The sequence below is a fragment of the Terrapene carolina genome, unplaced genomic scaffold (genome assembly GCF_002925995.2).
Source record: "Terrapene carolina triunguis isolate 2854851 unplaced genomic scaffold, T_m_triunguis-2.0 Scaffold131, whole genome shotgun sequence".
NCBI lineage: Eukaryota > Metazoa > Chordata > Testudines > Emydidae > Terrapene > Terrapene triunguis.
The window spans coordinates 14,336,324-14,358,594 of NW_020664482.1; the positions used below are offsets into that span (position 1 = coordinate 14,336,324).

Here is a 22,271-nt window from a genome sequence, read left to right on the forward strand (position 1 = left end):
ATTTTGAGCCAGGCTTGATACTGCCGTTGCTGAGCCTACCCAGCAAGGTGCGGCGTGCTCTCCGAGCGATGTCAGTGGGAGAGGAAGGAGCTCAGCACCTTGCAGAATCAGGCTCAGGGTGTTAGCAAGAAGACACAGTGTGGGACCAGTCCTGCTCCCACTGATCACTTCTGTGTTACTAGGCCATTCCCCACTCACTCACATGGCAGAAAAGCTGCGGTTTGTAGTTTACCATTCCTTGCTGGCACAGTCATGGAAAATAGCACAGCATAATGAAGTACTGAGGCATCCCACAATGTACTGCTCGAGGTAAGGCTCTGTCTCCCAGGACAACATTTCAGCTCTGGACCCTGAGCTGGATCACAACCAGAGAGATTGACTCTGATCCTGATTTGGGCTGTGGCAACTGGAAGCTGTTCTGGTGGTGCACAAACAAAAGCGTGGCTGAGATACGGAGGAGGATTTCTTCAGCCTGGGTGGTGTAAGTGCCTTCTACACAGTGTCCCTGGGCTGGAATGGCTCCTGGGGACTATTCAATTTGGAGCAGCCCTTACTCTAAAATGGGCCTTGGGGCGTGCCTGGCACTAAACCTCCCTGGATCAGGGTAGCAACAGTTGCTTACAATTCACCTTTGCCTCTCCCCAGTCACTCCCCTTTGTAGAAAGAATTTATGTAGAAGTCATTGAGTTTTGTTTGTTTGTCTTTGTCTTTTAGTTATTAAAATGCAATGTTTGCAACAATTGTCTTTCCCTTTTCGGTAATAAGTATTGCATGCTCAAACTTCAAAGCAGATCAGACAGCCTGTAAACCTATGGATCTGTTTCTAAGAACGCTTCTCATGCTCAAAAAGTGTAGAGATTTCCTGCAAACACTTCTTCAGTGAAATCCTAAACGTGGTCAAATGACATTTGCAATGCTGGCTCATTCTGATTTTGTTTTTTCCCTTTCCACTTACCACACGTACTTCTTTTGAAATTACCTATTAAAAGTGAAAATGGGTCAAGAAAGAGGAAAGTTAGATGAAATCCCCAAAACAACTTTAAAGTGACGGTAGTGTGAAAAAAAAATCTACATAAGCTTTATGTGGGAAAGGTGCTTAGCTGACTGCTTGTCACCACACATATAACCGTATTTTCAGTACATGTTGTTCTACTTTGTTGTGCAAATATTTTCACAACTGATATATTAAAAAAGTAAAGGGAAGCTGAATCCCAACACTTTGATAAGTGAGGCAGTAATCACCTTGCCATCTCTGTAACTAGATTATAGACCTGCTGTAAATACTGCTGCTGAAATGTTCAGGCTCTATCTAGCCTCAGAAACTGCTAAGCATCTGAGAGTAAGCAGGTGCAGACCTCCTTCTGCCTTGGTAGTAGCTGTGAAAACCAGTTATTGAGTTCCAGGGCTGTCTATTGGTGTCTTGACTGAGGCTGTGGCTATGCCACAGCTGAATACCTAGGGCATTAGATATGGAACATGGGTTCTCAGAAAGTCCCAATTCCCTCCCCCCACTAGATTCTCTCTGGGGACGTTTGGATCCAGATGCAGATGTTGAGGCTTGGGCCTATCTCTAGTCCAGGGGTGTCCAACCTGAGCCTCATAAGGAGACAGAATTTACCAATGTACGTTGCCAAGGAGCCACAGTAATACGTCAGCAGCCCCCTATCAGCTCTCTCCTGCCTTCTCTCCCCCGCCTCCCGCTCATGGGCAGCTCCGCTGATCAGCACCTCCCCCTCCATCCCTGCCTGCACTTCCTGATCAGCTGTTTCATGGTATGCAGGAGGCTGGGGGGCAGGGCAAGGGCACTGCAGGCTCAGGGGAGGGGGCGGGAAGGGGTGGAGTGGGGGCAGGGCCTGTGGCAGAGCCAGGGGTTGAGCAGTGAGCACCCCCCAGCACATTGGAAAGTTGGCGCCTGTAGCTCCAGCCCCGAAATTGGTGCCTATACAAGGAGCCGCATATTAACGTCTGAAGAGCCGCATGTGGCTCCGGAGCCACACGTTGTCCACCCCTACTCTAGTCCCAAACATTGTAAAGTTCTTTACTGACTGACTGCACCAGGAGCAGGGCAGTGATGAATCAGGCATCCAGTTACTGGCCCAATAGGTCTAATATGTGACCAAAGTAGAATGCTCCACTCCCCTATGCAAGGTGTATTGCTTATGCTCATGTGAAGAACTACCTGAGGGACCAGAGGGTGATGAACCAGGTAGCATTGTACAGCTATACTTGGGATGAATTTAGCCCTGAATGCATCAATGAGCCACAGGCAGCAGCTGCTTGTGCTGAGAAATGCTGATGAAGGAATACGAGGCAATCCCATGTACTGCCATGTGGTGTCATTCAGCTTCAGGAAACAAAAATGCAATTTTTCCATAGGTGGATATTTGTCCATACATGGAAATGTCTTAAGCGTATGTGTGGGAGGCAGGCGGGGGAGTAAATTTTTAGCCTATTAGCAAACATGCGGGTAGACCATTTGACCAGATGATGTACTAGTGATGTCAAACAGCAAACACACCTAGGAAAGCCATGTCAGCCCACAGTAGCTGAAGGAAATTGATTTTTTCATACGTGCTGGGCACGTGTCTCTGAGTTTGTTCTACCTTTTGTTTTACCCACTTCTCTACAACAAAGAAATGTCTGCTTTGCTAATAGTGTCAGGAAGGATGTGTGGGAACTCGCTGCATGTGACAATGTTACATCAGCACTGCATTGAAGTTCACAGCTACAAGAAGGACAACCATGTTTTTGAACAGCTGAAGGAAAAATGTTTCCAAATGTCAAATGCAGTTTCTGAAATATACTACTCTGAGCGCCACCAGCTTAATCTACCAAAGCTTTAGGAATAATGTATCATCTGCCTTGAAGTGGAAATAATTAGCACCTCTGACATTATGAGTATTCACATACCATACAACTACACAAAAATAATCACCTGCAATGCCGAAGCCCAATGGCTTGAAATGACACATTTTCAGCCTGAACGCTCAAATGCTTGATTTCCACGGGTTTAAAGTGAGCTATAATACTCTTTTGGGGTTTGATCCTGCAAGGTGCTGAGTGCCATCAATCTACCAAAGCCTGGCATGGCTGTTAAGGGAGGAGGCACTCAGCTCTTCATAGGAACGCTCTTTAAAAGTGGCATTTGGTGAATTACGTTTTCAACATTAGTTTTGAAAGAAAGAAAAGCAGATGAAAAGCTGCACGCCTTTGCTGTAATGAGCTAGAGGCAGGTGCCACTGATGGAAAAAAAAGTTCACAGACATTTTTGACAATTTGGTGTCCCTGATCTTGCACCCCCAGAATAATCCACAATGAATATGGATGAAAAATAGGTTAGCCCCTTTTCCTACCATTCCTAGCTCCATTTCTAGTGCTCCCATCACAATAGTGTCTTGCTCCCAGCTAATATTTATTTATTGGAGATGGGCTGCAGTTGAAGCGGTTCACAGCACTTTCAGTAAGAGCTGTACAAAGCGAGACAGCAGCCCTGCTTCTGAGCTGCTCCTTGCAGAAGGTGCATCTCTGGGTGGGCTCAGAGTAGCTTTAAGCCGCTTTAGCACATCCTGACTTCTGGGCCGGGCTAGGGATATGCTTGGCCCCAGGGCTTTGAATGGCCTCCTGTGGGCTGCTGTATGGTCCCAGAGCGCTGGAGTGCGGATCACTCTGGTCATACCCATTTCCTTCCAAATACACCTCCCCTGGGCATGTTCCTATGCCTAGGGCTGCATGGAGAGGGGGTGCAGAGCCATTCTGTTAGCACTCTACCACCCAGGGAACCACTCTATGCTGGGAGTATGCCACATGGGGTCACTTAATGGAGGCTGAGCTGGAGTAAAGGGGTCTGGGGAACTGAAGTTACTTGCCCGAGAGGCATTGGTGACTGATAGATTCTGAGTGGATTTAAGAGTCAGGTGATACGCTTTGGTTCTTACAGTGACTTGCAAATCACTCAGCATTTCTGCTCAACCCTATGAAAATACATGTATTTAGAGGTTCAATCCCTTCACTTTGTGATTCATATACTTTGTTTTAACCTCTTTACCCTTAAAGTCTTTGCTACCACATGCAAAACATACCTAGCCTTTGTTGCTAGATTGCCTTGCCATAACTTCAGGTTTCTGCTCATTTAATAACACATCTCTATGCTTGTACCATGGGGCCCTAGATTAGACAATTGAGGACAGGTCTGACCCTTACTTTTTCCAACTTTCCAACATTTTAAATCCTTAAAAGACAAAAATTATACTGAAAATACTAACAGACCCTTGTCTGACATGGTGCTACAAATTTGGCTCTCAGCCTAACCATAGCTTGTGCATTCTGGTTTGTGGGGAGGAGAGCATTTTGTTAAGGAGATTGTGGGCTTCATGTACTTGTTATTAACATCTATCTTGAAAGCTACGAGTCATATGAGTGCTGTCAAATGTCATATATGCCTTATAGGTGATATCAGCTCTGGCTGTCAGTATGAAATGTCTTTAGAGAAGCTCTAGGTGGGAACACATCCTGTTTACATCAACCATTGAGTGAGCAGCTGGATAGCAGGCGGGTGACAGCATTGAGCTGTGTAACAGTCACTAACACCAGTCACCTCTGTCTAGCTGGGTTCTATCGGGCTCCACTCAGTTCACCTTCAGAAAATGGATTCTATGGACGTTTATCATGGGAACATCAGCCGGGAGACTGGGGAGAAGCTGCTGCTGGCTACGGGGATGGATGGCAGCTATTTACTGCGAGACAGTGAGAGCGTCCCAGGAGTGTATTGCCTGTGTGTGCTGTGAGTACAGAGAACCAAGGGAGTCTAAGGTCTAGGGCAGCAACACCCCTTACCCGGTGTATGTCTAAGTCTTGGGGAGCCAAGCTGCCATTTAGAATGCAGCTGCAAGTGGGTCTTATGGGTGAAGGATCAGCAGCATGGAGACCTTTTGGTGGGCAGCCAATTCGGTGATCCTGTGGCTTTCCACAGGGATGTCCACCTCCAACTTCTGGGTTCACAGCATGTATTCTGCTGCACATTACATTTGCCAGTTAGAATGGTCATCTTCTGGCAGAATGTGCAAATACTTCTGTGTCCAAAGCACTGTGGGGACTTAGCTTTTTAACATTGACTTCAGACATGGGAGTGTGTAAGGGGTTCTTGGCCCTTTGCAGAAATAGGAAAGGACAGGTTCCTGCCATGGTGTGCTTACTCTTAAACGGGACACAAAACAGTGAGCAAAGACAAAGAGTGCAATGACGGGGTGGAGAGCAGGAAGGAGGATATAACAGCTTAAGCCATGCAGTTTGGATTGTAAATTGCATGTGCTTCTTGTTCATGCTGAATAATTCCTTTGGTTTTCCCTGTTGTCTGTCTTCCTGTTTAATACACTCAACAGCAGTATGGCCCCAAACCTCCTTTCCCCCGTGGGCTGGTATGGAGGAATATTGATGCTTTTCATTCATATATTGGAAGTGAGCGGTTGCCAACATTTCAGGGCCTGATTCTGCAGGGCCTGGTAGCAGGTGATTGGAGAGTCATGTACAATATTATCCAGCTTTATGAAAAATAAAGCGGGAATCCAGGAAATCAGTCTAATTAGTCTACATTCGATACTTGAACATATAGCAAGGACATGGAGCTGCAAGTAATCCATAGGAGTTTCTGGTGGTATTAAAGGCAGTTTATTTATATGAATGATAGGAAGGTCAGGTTTTTAAAGAATAGATTAGGACAGTTAAATATGAGGCTCATAGGTTCTGAAGACAAATGGGAATGCAATAAACAATAAAGGAACCTCCTAATTGTGCCGGCAAAATTTGCGAACCACAAAGTTTGCATTTAGGGATACATTTGCATGAGCAAAGGGTGAGATAAAAAAATACTTACTTGTAAACTATAGATAAGTAAAGCTTTTATAATCCATAATATAAGTACTTAGGAAAACTTTTGACACTGTCTAGTGGAGATATCTACCTGAGCAGCTAGAACAATATTGTCTAGATAACTATGATCTGACGTGGATGGAAATCTGGTGGCAGAATTACAGAGATGAGCACTGGGTTCATAACTATTGAATACAGTATTTCAATAATGAATGTGGAGCAAGAAGTAGATTGTACAGTAATTAGTGTCTCAGAGGATAAACTAGGAAACAGTGCTCTGAGTGGATGATGCAAAGAAATTATAGAATGATCTAGCAATGTGATGGTAATTTAGATAAGTGTATGCAATAGACCACTATAGCAGGCAAAAAACTTAAAATAGCGGAGCAGCTCTGCACAGAAGGGGAGAGAAAGCAGACAATGAACCAGAGACTAACTCATTGTGGGATGAAGACGCTTGCTGTAGCAAAAAAAGAACAAATCCTAGACTGGCAAATATACAGGGAGGACCAGCGCATAGGACCAGAGTGACAACAGTAGGACCAGAGTGACAACACTGCTATAAAGCCTTGGCAAAACCAAAAAGAGGTGTGTGTAGACTTTGGGATTCATCACTACAGAAAAACAAACCAACCCCAAACCATTAGTAAACTATAGAATGTATTTCTGTATTAAGTTTTGGGGCTGTGATCGTGTTTTCATACCTCCTTGTAAAGCACAGAGAACAGTGTTGGCACTATGCAATTAATAACAATTAATAATAACGGTTTTAACAAAAAAACTTTTAATCGGCACTCAGAAACTCTGATGATGGTTACTCTAGGAATACCTAGAGAGCGTTTAGGTAGAATGTGTACGGCTTACTGGAGATTCAGTCACTATGAAATGATTTCTGAAATGGTGAAGCAAAGCCTGTAAGTGAACGAAGAGATGTTATCATACACATTGGCGCCAACCCCCCAAAATATATATTTTCTGTGAGAAATTTCAAATGAACTGAAAAGGTTTTGTAGTGATAATTTTTTCTGATGAAATGAAAACAACAAAATTGATTTGCAAAATTTTCAGTCTTTCCCTTTCTCTCTCTTCCCCCGTTCCACTGATTACAGCGTGGGGGGGAGGAGAGGGGGGAGGGGAAAAATCAGGTTTTGGCGGGGGGGGGGGGGAGGTTTGTTGTTGAAAAAACAGAAAATTTTGATCCAAACAAAAAAATTGCCTCAAAAAGCCATTTGTCACTGAAAAATGTTTTGACGAAAATATTGTAGCCAACTCTAATAAACATGCCTGGCCGATCCTGCGCTCACCGCTGCCCATGTAAAGCCAGTTTTGGGAGTGCAATGACCTTAGCATGACCCCAAAGGCTTTAGAATCTTTTCAAAAAGGTTCAAATGTTCTTTATGCCATTTTTCCTTCCTAAACACTTTGGCTGACTTTGAATATAATAAAGCTGTGGCCAGTCTCGATTGCCTCCTAATTAAAATAAAAACCTGACCCTGAGCAGAGTAATGACCTTGGAAAGGGGGAAGAATCAGACTCCACACAATTCATAAAGGATTTTACTATTGCCATTGAATTTACATGGAAGGTGCTCAGATACCATGGTTATTGGTGGCAGGCTAAAACCCTTAGATAACTGAAGCGGCTTTGATAATCAGGACCCTGTTTGATAAACTTTTACCAAGGAAGCTTTTCTTTCCTGCTGTTCTGTTCCCCAAAAGTACTATTGGTTTGTTTTGCTGCTTTCTTCCAGTTCCCCTTCAGTTCAAGCCCAGACTGAAGTGCCCTAAGTCACTGCATGCAGACGAGAGCCCACAAGCCTTCAAAGAGAGAACGGTTTTTGTGTGGCTGTGGAAAATCACAAAGACACACTTTCTTTCATCGATATTTTAAGACCACAATGATGAAGGGAAATAGTTCATACAGCAATAAGTAGGTTTTGGTTTGCATTGGGGAGTCTCCCGTAGCTCTTGTAAATACAGATGCTCCCTGCAATTTTAAAATGAAGTGCTCCTCCGGGGCCTGCCTACAGTGACTTCTTTAATAACATTATTAAACAAATAATGTTGATTACTGCAAGAGTGGGTGTACGGCTGCATGATTCAACTATGCTAGCCCAGGAGCGCAAAGGTTTCAATTAATCATTTTTGAAACGGTTCTTGCTGTTCTTCAAAATTAGGATGTTTATGAATGATTTTTTTAAAGAAACGGTTCCATTGCGTAACCAGTTGGATACTGCATACAACATCACAAGATTTTATTATTGGGTCTTGATTTTTTTCTTATGAAGTTCTTTCTTTGCTAGCAACATGTTCTGTTCACAGACGTCTTGGATTCCTGTCTAAGTATCCCGTTTGACATTTTTTAACAGACATAGAGACTATCTGCACACATTGCTCCTAATGAAGTCAATGGGGAATGCAAGACACAAGAATGGGCTTATTTTTTAAACTGGGCCTGCAAAATTTGTGACTATACCTGTGGGTGCAGATGCTCCCTTCACCATTCCAGATACGTATATGCCTGTGCAAAGACAAGTAGCTGCATGTGTAAATTGGTAAAGCCAATGCTAATTATACTCCTACCGTACATGTATTTGGGGGCTCAAAATTTGTAGGGGGATGTCTCAAATGAATGTGAGTAGTTGTTTCAGTCCTCTAAATATCGATTAGAATGGCAGCTTAAGCTAAATACGACATCACTTTTATAGTGTGCTTTCAAATGATTTCTCTGAAGTCAACCATTCATGTACTATACTGCATTAAATCTTTAGGGAATAATTAGCAACTAGAATATAAAACTGTTTGGAGCTCTTGAAGCACTGATAATGGCAACAGGACAGACTCCTATCTAATCAGCTTTAATTTTCTCTATTTGTTCCATCAGCATAACCATAGTATCTGAGTTTCTTGGAATATTTAAGTTCAGTCACTGTGCCAAAACTTTCCACCTCACCACGCATAGCTGATGTGCTTACTGTATTGGATTCAGGATCATGAGTCAGCCTTAACGTTGCATTTCTTTTATTTTCCATTTAATATTCTTGATGGAAATTGCATAGTAATTGTATATATTATAGCAATGCACATAATAATCATCCTATTTTAAAATGTAACAGAACAAAAATGTCTTGGCAATGAAGCGTCTTCCATTCAAGGTAAGCATTGTAAATAGCATTCACCATTTTCTTGTATAAGAAAATTCTTCACTGTACATTGAAATAGTCACTTCAGTAGAATTTACCAACCTTCCCAACTCATTGGAATGAAGATCATCATTGTCAAGAATAATTTTTTGATGGATTTTATATAATTAAAATATTTTTGTGATCATTCTGATAAGACACAGGCATTCTGAGCCCTGGATAATTATGAGAGCTGGTAGAAAATTTTCCGACAGCAATTCTGTTAGAAAACGTTTCACTGAAGTTGAAATTTTTCTTGGGAATCTGTTGATCTTAGTGAAATTTCATGAAAAATATTGAAATGAAACAGTTTGATATTGTCCAAACATTCCATTCTCTCACTTTTGGTATGGAATGTTTAAATTTTTAATTGCAAAACACATTTCCATTGAGAAATGTGTTTTATTTTAATATTTAAAATAAAAAACCAACAATTTCATTGAAACAAAATATTTCAATTGACACAAAGTGAATTTTTTTTCCAAAAATTTAATTTTGCAGAAAAATTAGACACTTTTTCTCATTTGTAGCAAAAACAAATTTCAGAATAGCAGAAATTCATGAGAAATGGAAATTCTGGTTCCTGCTCAACTGTAACAATCACCATGCAATACAAGTCAGGAGAAGAGAGAGTAGCTGAGAAAGTGAAGTTAAGATCCAGATTAGGTCTAGTCTAGACTTTGGAGGTTCATGATTGAGGCGGAATCACTGGTAGGGTTTGGGATTAGTTAGTAAGAATTTTCCATTTTCTTCAACGAGAAACAACAAAAGTGAAGAGTACTTGAGAAAACGTGGGTAATCTCTCCTCTGTAACAGGCTGCATCTGAACAGAACATTTAAAACGCAGCTGCATCAAGCGGAACAACAGACACCTACAAATGTAATGATGCTGTTATAATAGTAGTGACACTAACACAAATGCGTCCATCACAATTCTCAGAAGTCTGGCCCACACTAAAATAAATCCACTGACTCATCCATCATTGCGAGATTTCCGCCTTCTTGGGATAACATCTCAAAAGAAATGCTGTTTTGTGAGATTTCGGCTGCTCAAAAGCCAGAATCAGAAAGTTGGGTCCCTTTTAGTTTTTCGATCGGACTCTGAACCAAATCCATAGATTTGGATCTGACTCTATTTCCCAAATTTGAAGAAGTTCATATTCAAGGTTTTGGTTTGGGCCAATCTCTACTTTCTAGTTAATGGTGCAGCAGAGGCTGGGCCAGATAGATTTAGGATGCATGCTCTGGAGTCAGAAAAAAGTATGACAAGCCAATGGTCACAGGGATGCTGCCTTCAGTTAAAGAGTGTTCAGATGGTGTGAGGGGCTCAAGATCCCGCAGAGAAAATTGTAAAGTCAGAGGAGCTCCAATTTTTTTTGCCAAGGTGTGACATGCTCAGACCTAAGCTGGTTACAGACCAGAAAAGGAGAACATACAGTTAAGTTATGATCTAGGGCTGTCAAGCGATTAAAAAAATTAATCGTGATTAATTGCACTGTTAAACAATAATAGAATACCATTTATTTAAATATTTTTGGATGTTTTCTACATTTTCAAATATATTGATTTTAATTACAACACAGAATACAAAGTGTACAGTGCTTATTTTATATTAATTTTTTATTACAAACATTTGTACTGTAAAAAACAAAAGAAATAGTATTTTTTAATTCACCCAATACAAGTATTGTAGTGCAATCTCTTTATCATGAAAGTTGATCTTACAAAAGTAGAATTATGTACAAAAAATAACTGCATTCAAAAATAAAACAATGTAAAACTTTAGAGCCTACAACTCTAATCAGTCTTACTTCTTGTTCAGCCAATCCCTCAGACAAACACGTTTGTTTTCATTTGCAGAATATAATTCTGCCCGCTTCTAGTTTACAATGTCACCTGAAAGTGAGAACAGGTGTTTGCATAGCACTGTGGTAGCCAGCGTCGCAAGATATTTACATGCCAGATGCGCTAAAGATTCATATGTCCCTTTATGCTTCAACCATCATTCCAGAGGACATAGGTCCATGCTGATGACAGGTTCTGCTCGATAACGACCCAAAGCAGGGCAGACGCAGGTTCGTTTTCATCATCTGAGTCAGATGCCACTAGCAGAAGGTTGATTTTCTTTTTTTGGTGGTTCAGGTTCTGTAGTTTCCACATCAGAGTGTTGCTCTTTTAAGACTTCTGAAAGCAAGCTTCACACCTCATCCCTCTCAGATTTTGGAAGGCACTTCAGATTCTTAAATCTTGGGTCGAGGGCTGTAGCTATCTTTAGAAATTTCACATTGGAATCTTCTTTGCGTTTTGTCAAATTTGCAGTGAAAGTGTTCTTAAAATGAACAACCTGCTGGGTCATCATACGAGACTGCTATAACATGAAATATATGGCAGAATGCGGGTAAAACAGAGCAGGAGGCATACAATTCTCCCCCAAGGAGTTCAGTCACAAATTTAATTTATGCATTTTTTTTAACAAGCGTGATCAGCATGGAAGCATGGTATTCTATAGTTTAATAGTAAAATTAATCGTAATTAATTTTTTGAGTTAATTGCGTGAGTTAACTGTGATTAATTGACAGCCCTATTATGACCCCATGTTATGGTATGTTACTAGGGTTGCCAACTTTCTAATCACACAAAACCGAACATCTTTGCCTGAGGCCCTGCCCCTGCCCCACCCCTTCTCTGAGGCCCTGCCCCCACTTTCCCCATCTCCCCACCCTCTATCGCTTGCTCTCCCCCACCTTCACTCACTTACACCGGGATGGGGCACGGGGTTGGGGTATGGGAGGAGAGTGAGGGCTCTGGGGTGGAGTCGGGGATGAGGGGTTTGGGGTGCTGGAGAGGACTTCAGTCTGGGACAGAGGGTTGGGTATGTGGGGGAGTATGGACTCTGGGCTGGGGGTGTAGGCTCCAGGTGGGGCCAGAATTGAGGGGTTCAAGGTGCAGAAGAGGGCTCTGGGCTGGGGCAGGGGGTTGGGGGCGTGTGTGCGAGGGTGAGGACTCTGGCTGGGGGTACAGGCTCTGGGGTGGGGCTGGGGGTGAGCAGTTTGGGGTGCAGGAGGGGGCTCTGGGTGGGGGCCGAGGGGTTCAGAGTGCAGGATGGGATGAGGACTTCAGCTGAGGGTGTGGGCTCTGGGGTGCAGCCAGGGATGAGGGGTTTGGGGTGCAGAGGGGGCTGGGGCAGGGGGTTGGGGTGTTGGGGGGGGGTGCGGGGTGTAGGGTACCAGCAGCACTTACCACGGCTCCCAGGAAATGGCTGCCAGGTCCCTGCAAGAGGCTCTGTGCGCTGCCCCTGCACCCGCAGGCACTGCCCCCGCAGCTCCCATTGGTCATGGTTCCCGGCCAATGGGAACTGTGGAGCTGGCGCTGGGGGTGGGGGCAGTGCATGGAGCCTCCTAGGCCACCCATGCGCCTCGAGACCGCAAGGACCTGGTGGCTGCTTCCTGGAGCTACACGGACCTAGGCCAGGCAGGGAGCCTGCCATAGCCCTGGGCCCCCGCTGCGCCGATGACTGGACTTTTAATGGCCCAGTCGGCAGTGCCGACTGGAGCCACCAGGGTCCCTTTTCGACTGGGCGTTCTGGTCGAAAACTGGACGTCTGGCAACGCTATATGTTACGCTGAGTTGAAGGTACAGAATCAAGTTAGAGGTTATGTGCAAGGTGGTGTAAATTATGTCAGTAAGACTGGGTTAGAGTGTCTAAACTGGTGTAACGCACAAGTCAAGGGGCCAGAAGAGAGAATGGTCAACCAGTAAAAGCAACTTCCAGGAAGGAGGCTAAAAGTATAAGCTAATGTAGGCCTCCCCCCTAATTTAACTTACACCTCCTTCTGGCCTCCCCATGAGTAAATTACTCCCAGTTAACCCACTTACAGACATACAACTCATTACATCCTTAAACAATGCTAAGGATGCAAAGTCAAGAACGCATAAGTTTGTCCATACAACCTTGTGCATATCCATTATGACAATGTCTTTAATTACATGCTCACAAATTTTTCCACAGTACTCCTGCCTAATTCATTGCACAGGCTGGGAAATGCTCATTGAATCAGCAGCTATTCAATATTTTATTTTCTCTTCACGGTTCAGGGTGTGGCCCCAGGCCTTATTTATTGCACGCTATTCAAACTTTGCGCTGAAGACAGATTTACTAATTTGAACATGGGCTGTTCAATGCCACTCATCATTATAGTATCTGAGTCCATCACATGTATTAATTAATTCATCTTCAGCATACACAAGTGAAATGGGGGGATGGTGTTATCCCTATTTTGCAAATGGGGATTTGAGGCACAAAAACATTAAGGCCAAAAGTATCCACTAGCTTTTGATACCCAATTTGAGATACCTCAGCTCAGATTTTTCAGGGTATTTAGCATTATATTGGACGTTATATGTTTATAGCACACCATTGACTTCATTTGCAGCTGAGTGCACTCAGCACATCTGTCCCCTCCATCTCCAAACCTATGCAGCATTGCAACCATGGGAGCCAGGTTGCTACGCCTGGAGTGAGGAGCTGGGCCCACAGGCGCCACGGCTGCGATGGCCGCAGATTTTATTAAAATTCACAATTATTGTGAACACCCTGAGCTCTGTGCTAAAACCATAGCCTTAATCATAATACACAGAGAGGGGCCGAATTAAAATCGCACAAACGGCCTTAATTCTGGTATTGCCTAACTTTTGAGTGCTTGAATTTGCAACTTCAATGTTCGTTTGACATAGGTGTTTTTTGTGTGTGAAATTTTCTAGGTTTTTAAAAAAGCAAACTTAAAAAAAAAATCCATCATGTGGCACCATACGACACTCACTTGGGTCATCAGCAGGAGGGAATCCTTAGATCCACCACACAGACTTCTGGCACCTGAGCTAATGGAGTAGCTGGTAGCCGTAGTAGGTTGTCATTGTCTATATGGACCAGCACTATAGCCACACTCTTTGCCAGTGGGCTTCACAGATATTTGCCAAGAGCAGAGAAATCTTGGGTTCCAGTCTATGTTCTGAAGGGAGTATGGCCTAGAGGTCACAGCTCCTTCTGCCTAGTTCCCCACAAGCCTGACCCCTTCTGTTCCTATCCCAGTCATGTCTCTTTCCCCTGTCACCTCATCCCAGTCTTCCCCTACTCCTGTTTCCTCTGACCTCAGCTCCCAGGTTCCTTGCCTAGCCAATCCATCTTCCCCCCCCCCCCACCTCTCCTCCTATGCCTGGTTTTCCCCCAACCCCTGTCTACTCCCAGGTCCAGGCTACCCCCATCATCTCCCAGTCTTAGTCTCCCCTCCCACAGGCTCTTGTCTGTCTACTCCCCCACCATCTTCATCTGGCTCTTGTTCCTTCCTCATTGCAATCAGACAGCATCCTCTTCCCTGCTGCCTGGGTCCTAGCAGGGGCAGCACTGCGGTTACAGGAGAGACAGTCTCCTGCCTCTTAGTTTCGGTGTTCAGCATCACACAGACCACAGCAGCTGAGAGCAGCAAATGCAGCAAAAAGCCTGCTCAGCCCTGTATCCCCAAGGTAGAGCATGCTCAATGTATATGGAATTGAGAGAATTTAGCCGCCAAACTAACAAGTCTCTACTGAGCATGTGTGAATTGCAATTTTTCAAAGGCTTATAACTTGGCCAAATTTAGGTGGTTTCTCCTGGGGACAGCAAAAGGCACATTCTTGAAACAAAGCCAGTCCTCCTGTCAAATTCAATGTATGGAGGCACTCGAGTCGCTTAACAAAATGGTTATAAGAATTTTTTTTTAACCTGGCCCAAACAATGTATTTTTCCCTGATAGCAGTCTCAGAAATAGCTGAACCTTTTTTTTGGCAAAACGTCCACAAAAAATTTAGCTTGAGGCAGATACCCAACATGGAAAATCAGTTTGAATGGCTAAAATCTGGGGAAGTCATAAGCGACTGAAAACAGGGCTTTACTGTGGGAAGGGTGGGCAAGCTTAGCGATATGCAGCGCTACCAGCTTGGCCTAACTCATAGGTTATGGATTAAATTCCAAGGTGATGTGTTAATGTCTACATCGACTGCCAGTTCATAGGAACTGATACTGCAAACTCAAATAATTCCGGAAAGAGCTATATTTAAGGAGACAGCATTTAATGTTATTTATTGCTGACTTTGCTCTTTTCAGTTCAGTTTTGGGCCTAAAAATGAATAAACATTAGTTGAATAAAATTTCCCAACCAAGGTACAAAATATTTGGCAATTATTTCAAAACATACTGTGCTGTTAAAATGTCATGGTTAAATTATAAATTGCAGCAAATGGCTAATATCCTCCAGTTATTTCAACAGTGCAGAAGATTGTAATTATTCACCTGTTAAAGTAAATGTGGCTGTAACACGTTTGAACACAGCTGAAAAAGGAGGAGGGGAGGAGGCTATGTAGGCAGATGCTGTCTCAGTGTATCATCTGTGTGAGAGGCATTTGCAGCTCTTTGGGTGGAATACTCTATAAAGGGAAAAAACCCATCGTCTAAAGCAAAGTATAGTTCCTGTAGTGGAAACTTTGCTATGCTTTCCCCTTGACAGAGTTTTCCTAGTTATGGTACCAAAGTAGAAACTGTTCAACACGACATTTTGTTCGATAGATTTAAAATCTATCTAATGTGAGATGGGATGTTAACTAGCGATCTCCGCTTCTACAAGCAATATCCAGCATGGTACTTTTACCCAGAGTTATTTTCTAAGCCATCTCCTGAGCAATTAGGAGTTATAACGTCTTTTGTCTCTGATCAAGAAGCTGGGCAAGTGACTCTGTGGAGGCCTTGGTGCCGCTCCATGCTTCATTCCATGGCGTTTCACCAGCGTACAACTGGGGCATTGCAGGGGCGAATCAGGCCCACTGAGTGCAACAGTCAATGCTCCGTTCATCATTTTGTTGAGAGTGCGGCAATGTGGATCCAGATTTCACGTCGCCTAAACTTCAGGGCTGTTCGGACCTGGGCTTTTCATTTGGGCCATTTTAGAGCGAGGAGATGGGCAGGCTGAGGGCATGGCTAGGCGGGTTCACATGGTCTCCCACGCCAACCCTGCAGAAAATGCTTTTTGTACAGGGGAGCCATCTGTTGGCTGAGGCATCCCTGACAGCTCAGTTCTGTTGGTGCTGTCCCGTCAAGGAGCTGGGGCAGAGTTGCAGAGGTCCCCAGAGCAAGGCCAGAGCATAGGAACCCTGTGTGGAGTGTCCTTTTCCTGATTCTTCTATGGGACATGGGGGTCAACCACCACCCCAAAGGGAAAAATTGGGAGGCAGCTCCATGAGAGAACCCCAGGTGCTAGGTCTCTCCCTTACCATTGTCCTCCCGCCAGCAGTTTTTCTATATCAGGGATTTGCCCTAGCCCTGAGCAAAGAGTGCAGGTTTTGATCTGATGCCATGCAGTTCATTTACCCACAAGGATGCACTGTGTAAGAGACAGGCTACGCCTGAGCCTGTCCTGTCAAACTAAGAGTAGTTCCAGTTTGAGCTGATTTAGAGAGAGAAAATTGAGCTGACAGCTAATGGTGCTACTGGGGAAACACCTCATTCAGCGTGCTAAAAGACTGCCTATGTGTACGTTATATCTGGTTTTACTGGCATAGGGTCCCTAGCTGCGTGGGAGGGGAAAGGTGAGAGTGGATGGGAGCTGCGCTACACACCCACAACTTTAAAAACAAACAGCCTGTCTGCCTGACCCTAAACATTAATGTGAGACAAGTTAAATCATGAACCTTTGTTTAAAACATCTGGGGGCTCTGCCATGCAATGGTGAGGGGGAACTCAGCTCATGAAAATCAGGTTGTGGGCAAACTGAAGGTAGCATGTGCTTTAAAGTGGTAATGAAGTTCCTGCTGTTTAACAGAAAGTTTTACGATAAGATCATATTCGTTAAGAAAACAGGTATCAAAAGTGCTGTAATTCACTTAGCTGAGATGAAGACCTTGAATAAGAGTTGGTTTCTGGGACAAGCTAGTGAAAGGTGTTGCTCAACATGTAATTCAGCATAGAAACCATGGGCCAGATCCTCATCATCAATGCCATTGACGTCAGTGTAGCTTCACCATTCTGCACCAGCAAATGATCTGGCCCAATGGATCTGATTTGCCACTGCATTGCACCGTGTGTATGCATTCACAGCCGTGCAACGTGACAGTCCAAGGGGTATTAATGCGGACAAATCAAAACAGTAGCACTTTGCACCCACTTTGTGAATTAAAAACATTGTGACAGCTATTAATGACTTCCTATGTTGGTAAATGACTTCCGATAGCTAGAAACATTTCTGAGGTTATCAAAATGGCTTTTCAGAAATAAGTGATTGAGTTGCAGTGACATGTGATACAGTGCATAAGCAAATGTGTTCAAATATCTGTGTCATTTATGACTTCTATTATTTTATAATAACTACAGTGATATTGTGTATAATTGGAAAGAGATGTAATATGTACCTGCTCGCTGAAAAATGGCTAATGCTGAAATATTGAATAATGCATAATATCTTGGTGGAAATGCCAGATTATTGTAAACTTATTACATTTTCTGAATGCATTGGGCCTGATTCTCCATTGCCCTGCATCTTGTGTAGTCATTTCCACCTTTGCAAAATGGGTGTAAAACTCCACTGGTCTGATCTGTTACCACTTACTTTAACTTTGCACAGCAAGTAGTTTACACAGGTAGCATGTCACTAACATCGGTCACTCTGCTTTTACGTCACATCTTTGAATCTTGGTGTATATGTAAAGTACTGGGCTCCTTCTAGCATGATTGACTCGAGTTGATGTCTATTTTCAGAGGTCTCTGAATGGAAACTGTGTGTTTAAAATAGATGGAAGATTTCAGGATCTCATAAGTGATCAGTGTTTCCAGGAGACTATTAATGACCTTGGGGCAGTCCAGGATTGAAGTGCAAAGGCAGAGCTTTGAGGGTTAGGAATGCATTAGCTAGACAAACTCTAATTTGCTTTGATAATGTGATTTTAGATTTCTAAATAAAATACGTCCATTGCATAGCATCTGGGAACATTTGCAGTTTAAAAAAAAAAATCATTTAGCAGAACCATCATCTACTAATGATACCTGTTGTGTTCTTATTCCACAGGAAGTGTGTCTGATATATAAATAAGCATGTAAAAGGTCACTGATGGAAAGTTAAAACATTCACGCAGGTTTCATTGTCTAATATGGAGCAACTGTAGATCTCACAGACAGAGATGGATCAAACAATGCCCCCCCACCCTCCAAGTCCTAATACTGTACAATTCTGGGGATTCAAATCTAGCTCGCTGATCTGGGTCCAAATTTTGCATTTCTAAATATAGGCTACATCGACTAATTCATTGCTAAGGAAAGGAGCTTATCAAATGAACTAATTCCAGCATTACAGAGCAACTGCATACTAAACCTGACAATAGACATGACTAATAAATACATGTTGATTCTTTCACAGATATAAGGGTTATGTTTATACCTACAGAGTGTCCAAGACAGATACAGGTTCCTGGAGTGCCGAGGTATGTATTGCTCCTTCTCTTCTAAAAGTTCCCACAGTTGAGTGTAGGTATTGAGTTCAAGAAATATATCCGGGTTATTCACCTTTCTGCAATATCTGATTCTCATGTAATTTAATCAGTCTCAAGTGAGCCCATCACTGGTGCCAGGTCTGACCATTTTGAATGCACAAATTCATTCTCTTACAGTTCAGCTGTTACAGAATGCACCAGTGCACTATTTTGCAGCATTTTAAATGGCAGAAATATTGTGTTTTCAAATTTTGACAGGCACAGTCAATATTAATTTCTCCTCTGCCAAACATGCCATTAATACCAGAATATTCAAAGCAATTCCCTATGATTTACAATGTTTTTAACTTAATTTCTTGACAGATTGTATTTACCCATAGCACAAGGCACATACATGATAGCTGAGATTTGATATGACATTTATCTTCACTTGTGTTGTGAGGAAACTCAGGACTGGTGTAGCAGTAGGTGCAATAATAACAGTGATTTAAGTTCATGGCATAATTTAGGTTCACGTGAATACTAATCCTTATTTATTTTCGGAAGTTCTTGTTCTTTGGATGTAGTCAGCATATTAATTCATAATTAGCTTTCAGTTTGCACATTAATGAACATTGATTTACAAACATTAAAATATAATTTAACAGGCTTAATTCTGCTGACAAAATTAGAGCAGAATATGTTGTACTGTACTGGAAACACCTGGACCAGATTCTGATGTCAGTTACGATCAAACCCTGGAGCTGAATGTGCTTCACACCCATTCCTGCTTAAAAAAAAAAAAAGTCTCTCTCATCACTGCAAAGAGCTAAAAAGAGCCCCATGTTCCATCTGTCTTTAAATACAGGGTCTTGACTCTGCATTCTTGCATTGGCTTAAGTGGGCGTTTTGCTTGTGGTGCGGCGTAGGGGAAGGCCCTAGTATTGGACCTGAAATACAGCGCGTGGGCAAATAGCTACTTATTCCAAAACAGGGAGACTTGCTAAGCCCCAAATCTGAGGCTGTAAGAGAAAATTCAATAAGCCAGATTTTGGCCTGATTTACCTCATGTACAAATCCACTGGCCTCGGGGCGGATGGGATCTAGGCCAAGGCAGAATTTACCTCATTCTGTTCCTTTTCCTGAAAGGAAACTAACTGGTACTTTCATAAGCTGTTGGAGCTCATGGGTGAAAGAGCAGAAATTGCTGAGGGACGTGGTGGCGCAGTGCACACTGCAGTAGGATGGACAGCACCAGTACATTTTTGGCAGGGTCAGGCTGGAGCACAGGCAAAGCAAAGCCTTCATTTGAAGACGGGGTTAAGCAATTCACTGGCTAACTTCATCTCCCTGTGGTAGTAGAAAGGGAGACATCCAGGCAGCACGAGAGAGCACGCTCCTCCAGCAGCAGCAGTGAGGAAGAAAACTCATGGTGTTGGATCCTCCCCTCTGGCAACTGGAGATCCTCGGGGGGGCCCTCACATCATTAGGGAAATGGGTGCTAAGTAGACATGGCAGGCTAAACTTTGCCCTCAGTCACAGCTCATCAAATCTGTCTTACTCACAACAGCATTTGCCCCTCCCCTCCCATCACCTGCCTCCCTTCTCCTCTCTCTTGCTGAGGTTGGTTTATTTTTGAAAGAACCAAGCGCAAAGCCTCACAAGAGACAATTTCAAAATACTGATGCTGAAATCTGGGCCCCCATGAAGTCAGTAGCAAACCTCCCATTATGTTCAGTGGAGCAAGGATTTCGCCCTGGTGTATAGGAACAGGATTACTCTTGCTGGTGCTGAGTACCTTTCTGTGCTGCCCTGTCCTTCCACCCCACCTCCATGGGAGTATAAGGGGCGAGTACCACAGCTGCTTTCCCCCATGAGGCTGGGTGAGGAGAGTCTTCAGGCCCAGCCAGGGTGGCAGAAGGGATGTTGCTTTAGATGTCTAGTAAAGGCCCTTGAAGATAGAGATACACTGTGATGGGCATCTGCAAAGCTTAATTGAGAAGGATAGACAAAGTGATTTCAATAAAACTAGGTAACAGTTTACAGAGCCCCTTGGTACAAAGAAATGAGAGATGTGACTAGTTAACAGGTGCAAACGGGAACCAAACACTCCATAAAACTTTTATAAGCAGGCTGGATCCATGTTAATATTTATAGTAACAGGAACATCATCATGGGCACTAGGTCTTCCTCTGGAGCACCTTACCCGTGAGCTGGAACCATACATCGGCATTCTCTATCAATGACTTAATGAACATCATGGTATGCTGACTGCCCATGGTGATGCTTTTAAGAGCCTGGGAAACTAGATTAATGAGCTGGAGACTAAAAGCGGATCACTAGCAGGACTCAGAGGTGGCCGACGAGAGGGCTGATGTGCGCTCTCAGTGTGATGAAACTTCTCCCAGTAGCACTGGAGCATTGTCTGTGTAAGTGTGATTGCTGCTGAAGACACGAAAGAGGCACATGTTTTTCCTGACCCCCAGGTGGTGCTCGCATTACAGCAGGAGGTCAATTTTCTTCATGGTCTTTTGCTTGGTAAAGTGAGCAAATCTGACAAGGAAGTCATTGACAGAGGATAAATGTGGAATTCCCCGCACAGTATCGTTTTAGAGTCATTGTCCTGACTGTAGCAATACTTCAGTGGCAGCGGTGTTCTTATCTTGAGTGTAGAACAGACCCCCCCCCCCCTCCAAACTCTCGCCCTTTCTCTACCACCACATCGCCAATTGCAGGAACCATCAGAAGAAAGCCTGATGGTGCTGCAGTCGCTTCACTTTCACAGTGTGAAACCAGGATCACAATGACCTTGCTACACTGAGGGCTACACTTACTTGCCGTCCTTGTCTCGTGTCATCGTATCTAGCCAATTCCTTTCATTCTTTCTGTACAATAGAACTCCTCACAGCTGTATCAGGAATCACTATAATACTCCCAGGATTTTTTAAAAATCAACATTTCTTAGTCTTGCATCTGAAGAAGTGAGGGTCTTACCCACGAAAGCTTATGCTCCCAATACTTCTGTTAGTCTTAAAGGTGCCACAGGACCCTCTGTTGCCTTTTACAGATTCAGACTAACATGGCTACCCCCCTGATACTTGACATTTCTTAGTCTGTTCCTGCAGTTTTTCATTCAGCAAAATTTTAATTGACATCAGTGGGCGATTTGCCCAATAAGCACTGCAGGATCTCATCTGTATTGACTGCCAAGGCTTTAGTCTTCAGGACGGTTATTAACAGATAGCTCTGTCTAACTGCAGTGGCCAGTTTAGTGACCATATTGGGTCAACGCCCTCACTGTTGTACCCACTGACGTGACTGGAGGTACGTTAGGGATGCATCTGATCTGCATGGCTGCCCTGTGAGCGTGTGGCAGTAGTAGAGCCAGTGGGGGTGGAGTGCAGAGAACAAGCGGTGCTAGTACCAAAACACACATTTCAACTGGCTGGCTATGCTCCTGGGAAAGGGAGAGGAGAGAGGACAGCGCCAACAAATCTAAGGTGGCGCTGGGAATGGACTTCTCTTCTTGCTGAGGTTTTTACATGTGTGAAAATAATGCTGTTCTATAACACCTCCCGGGTCGCTAGGTAGAGGTGTTCCCCTGTCGCTTGTTGTTTGCAGGGCCGGCTCCAGGCACCAAGCACCCAAGCTGGTGCTTGGGGCGGCACCTGGAGGGGGGCGGCGCGGCGCTCCGGCCGCCGGGGAGCGCGGGGCCACAGCCGGGCTCGCCGCCCTCCCC

General features: G+C 43.8%; 1 protein-coding gene across 2 annotated transcripts in view; it reads left to right on the forward strand.

The window, feature by feature from the left end:
- Nucleotides 1-4,643: 4,643 nt before the first annotated feature.
- SH2D1A (SH2 domain containing 1A) overlaps nucleotides 4,644-22,271 on the forward strand; it is a 19,072-nt gene continuing 1,444 nt past the window's right edge. For both annotated transcript variants that reach the window (XM_024195160.1, XM_024195151.1), the window contains exons 1-2: nucleotides 4,644-4,780; nucleotides 18,481-18,544. In XM_024195160.1, coding sequence (XP_024050928.1) covers nucleotides 4,644-4,780; nucleotides 18,481-18,544 — 201 coding nt within the window. The remainder of the gene's footprint in view (nucleotides 4,781-18,480; nucleotides 18,545-22,271) is intronic.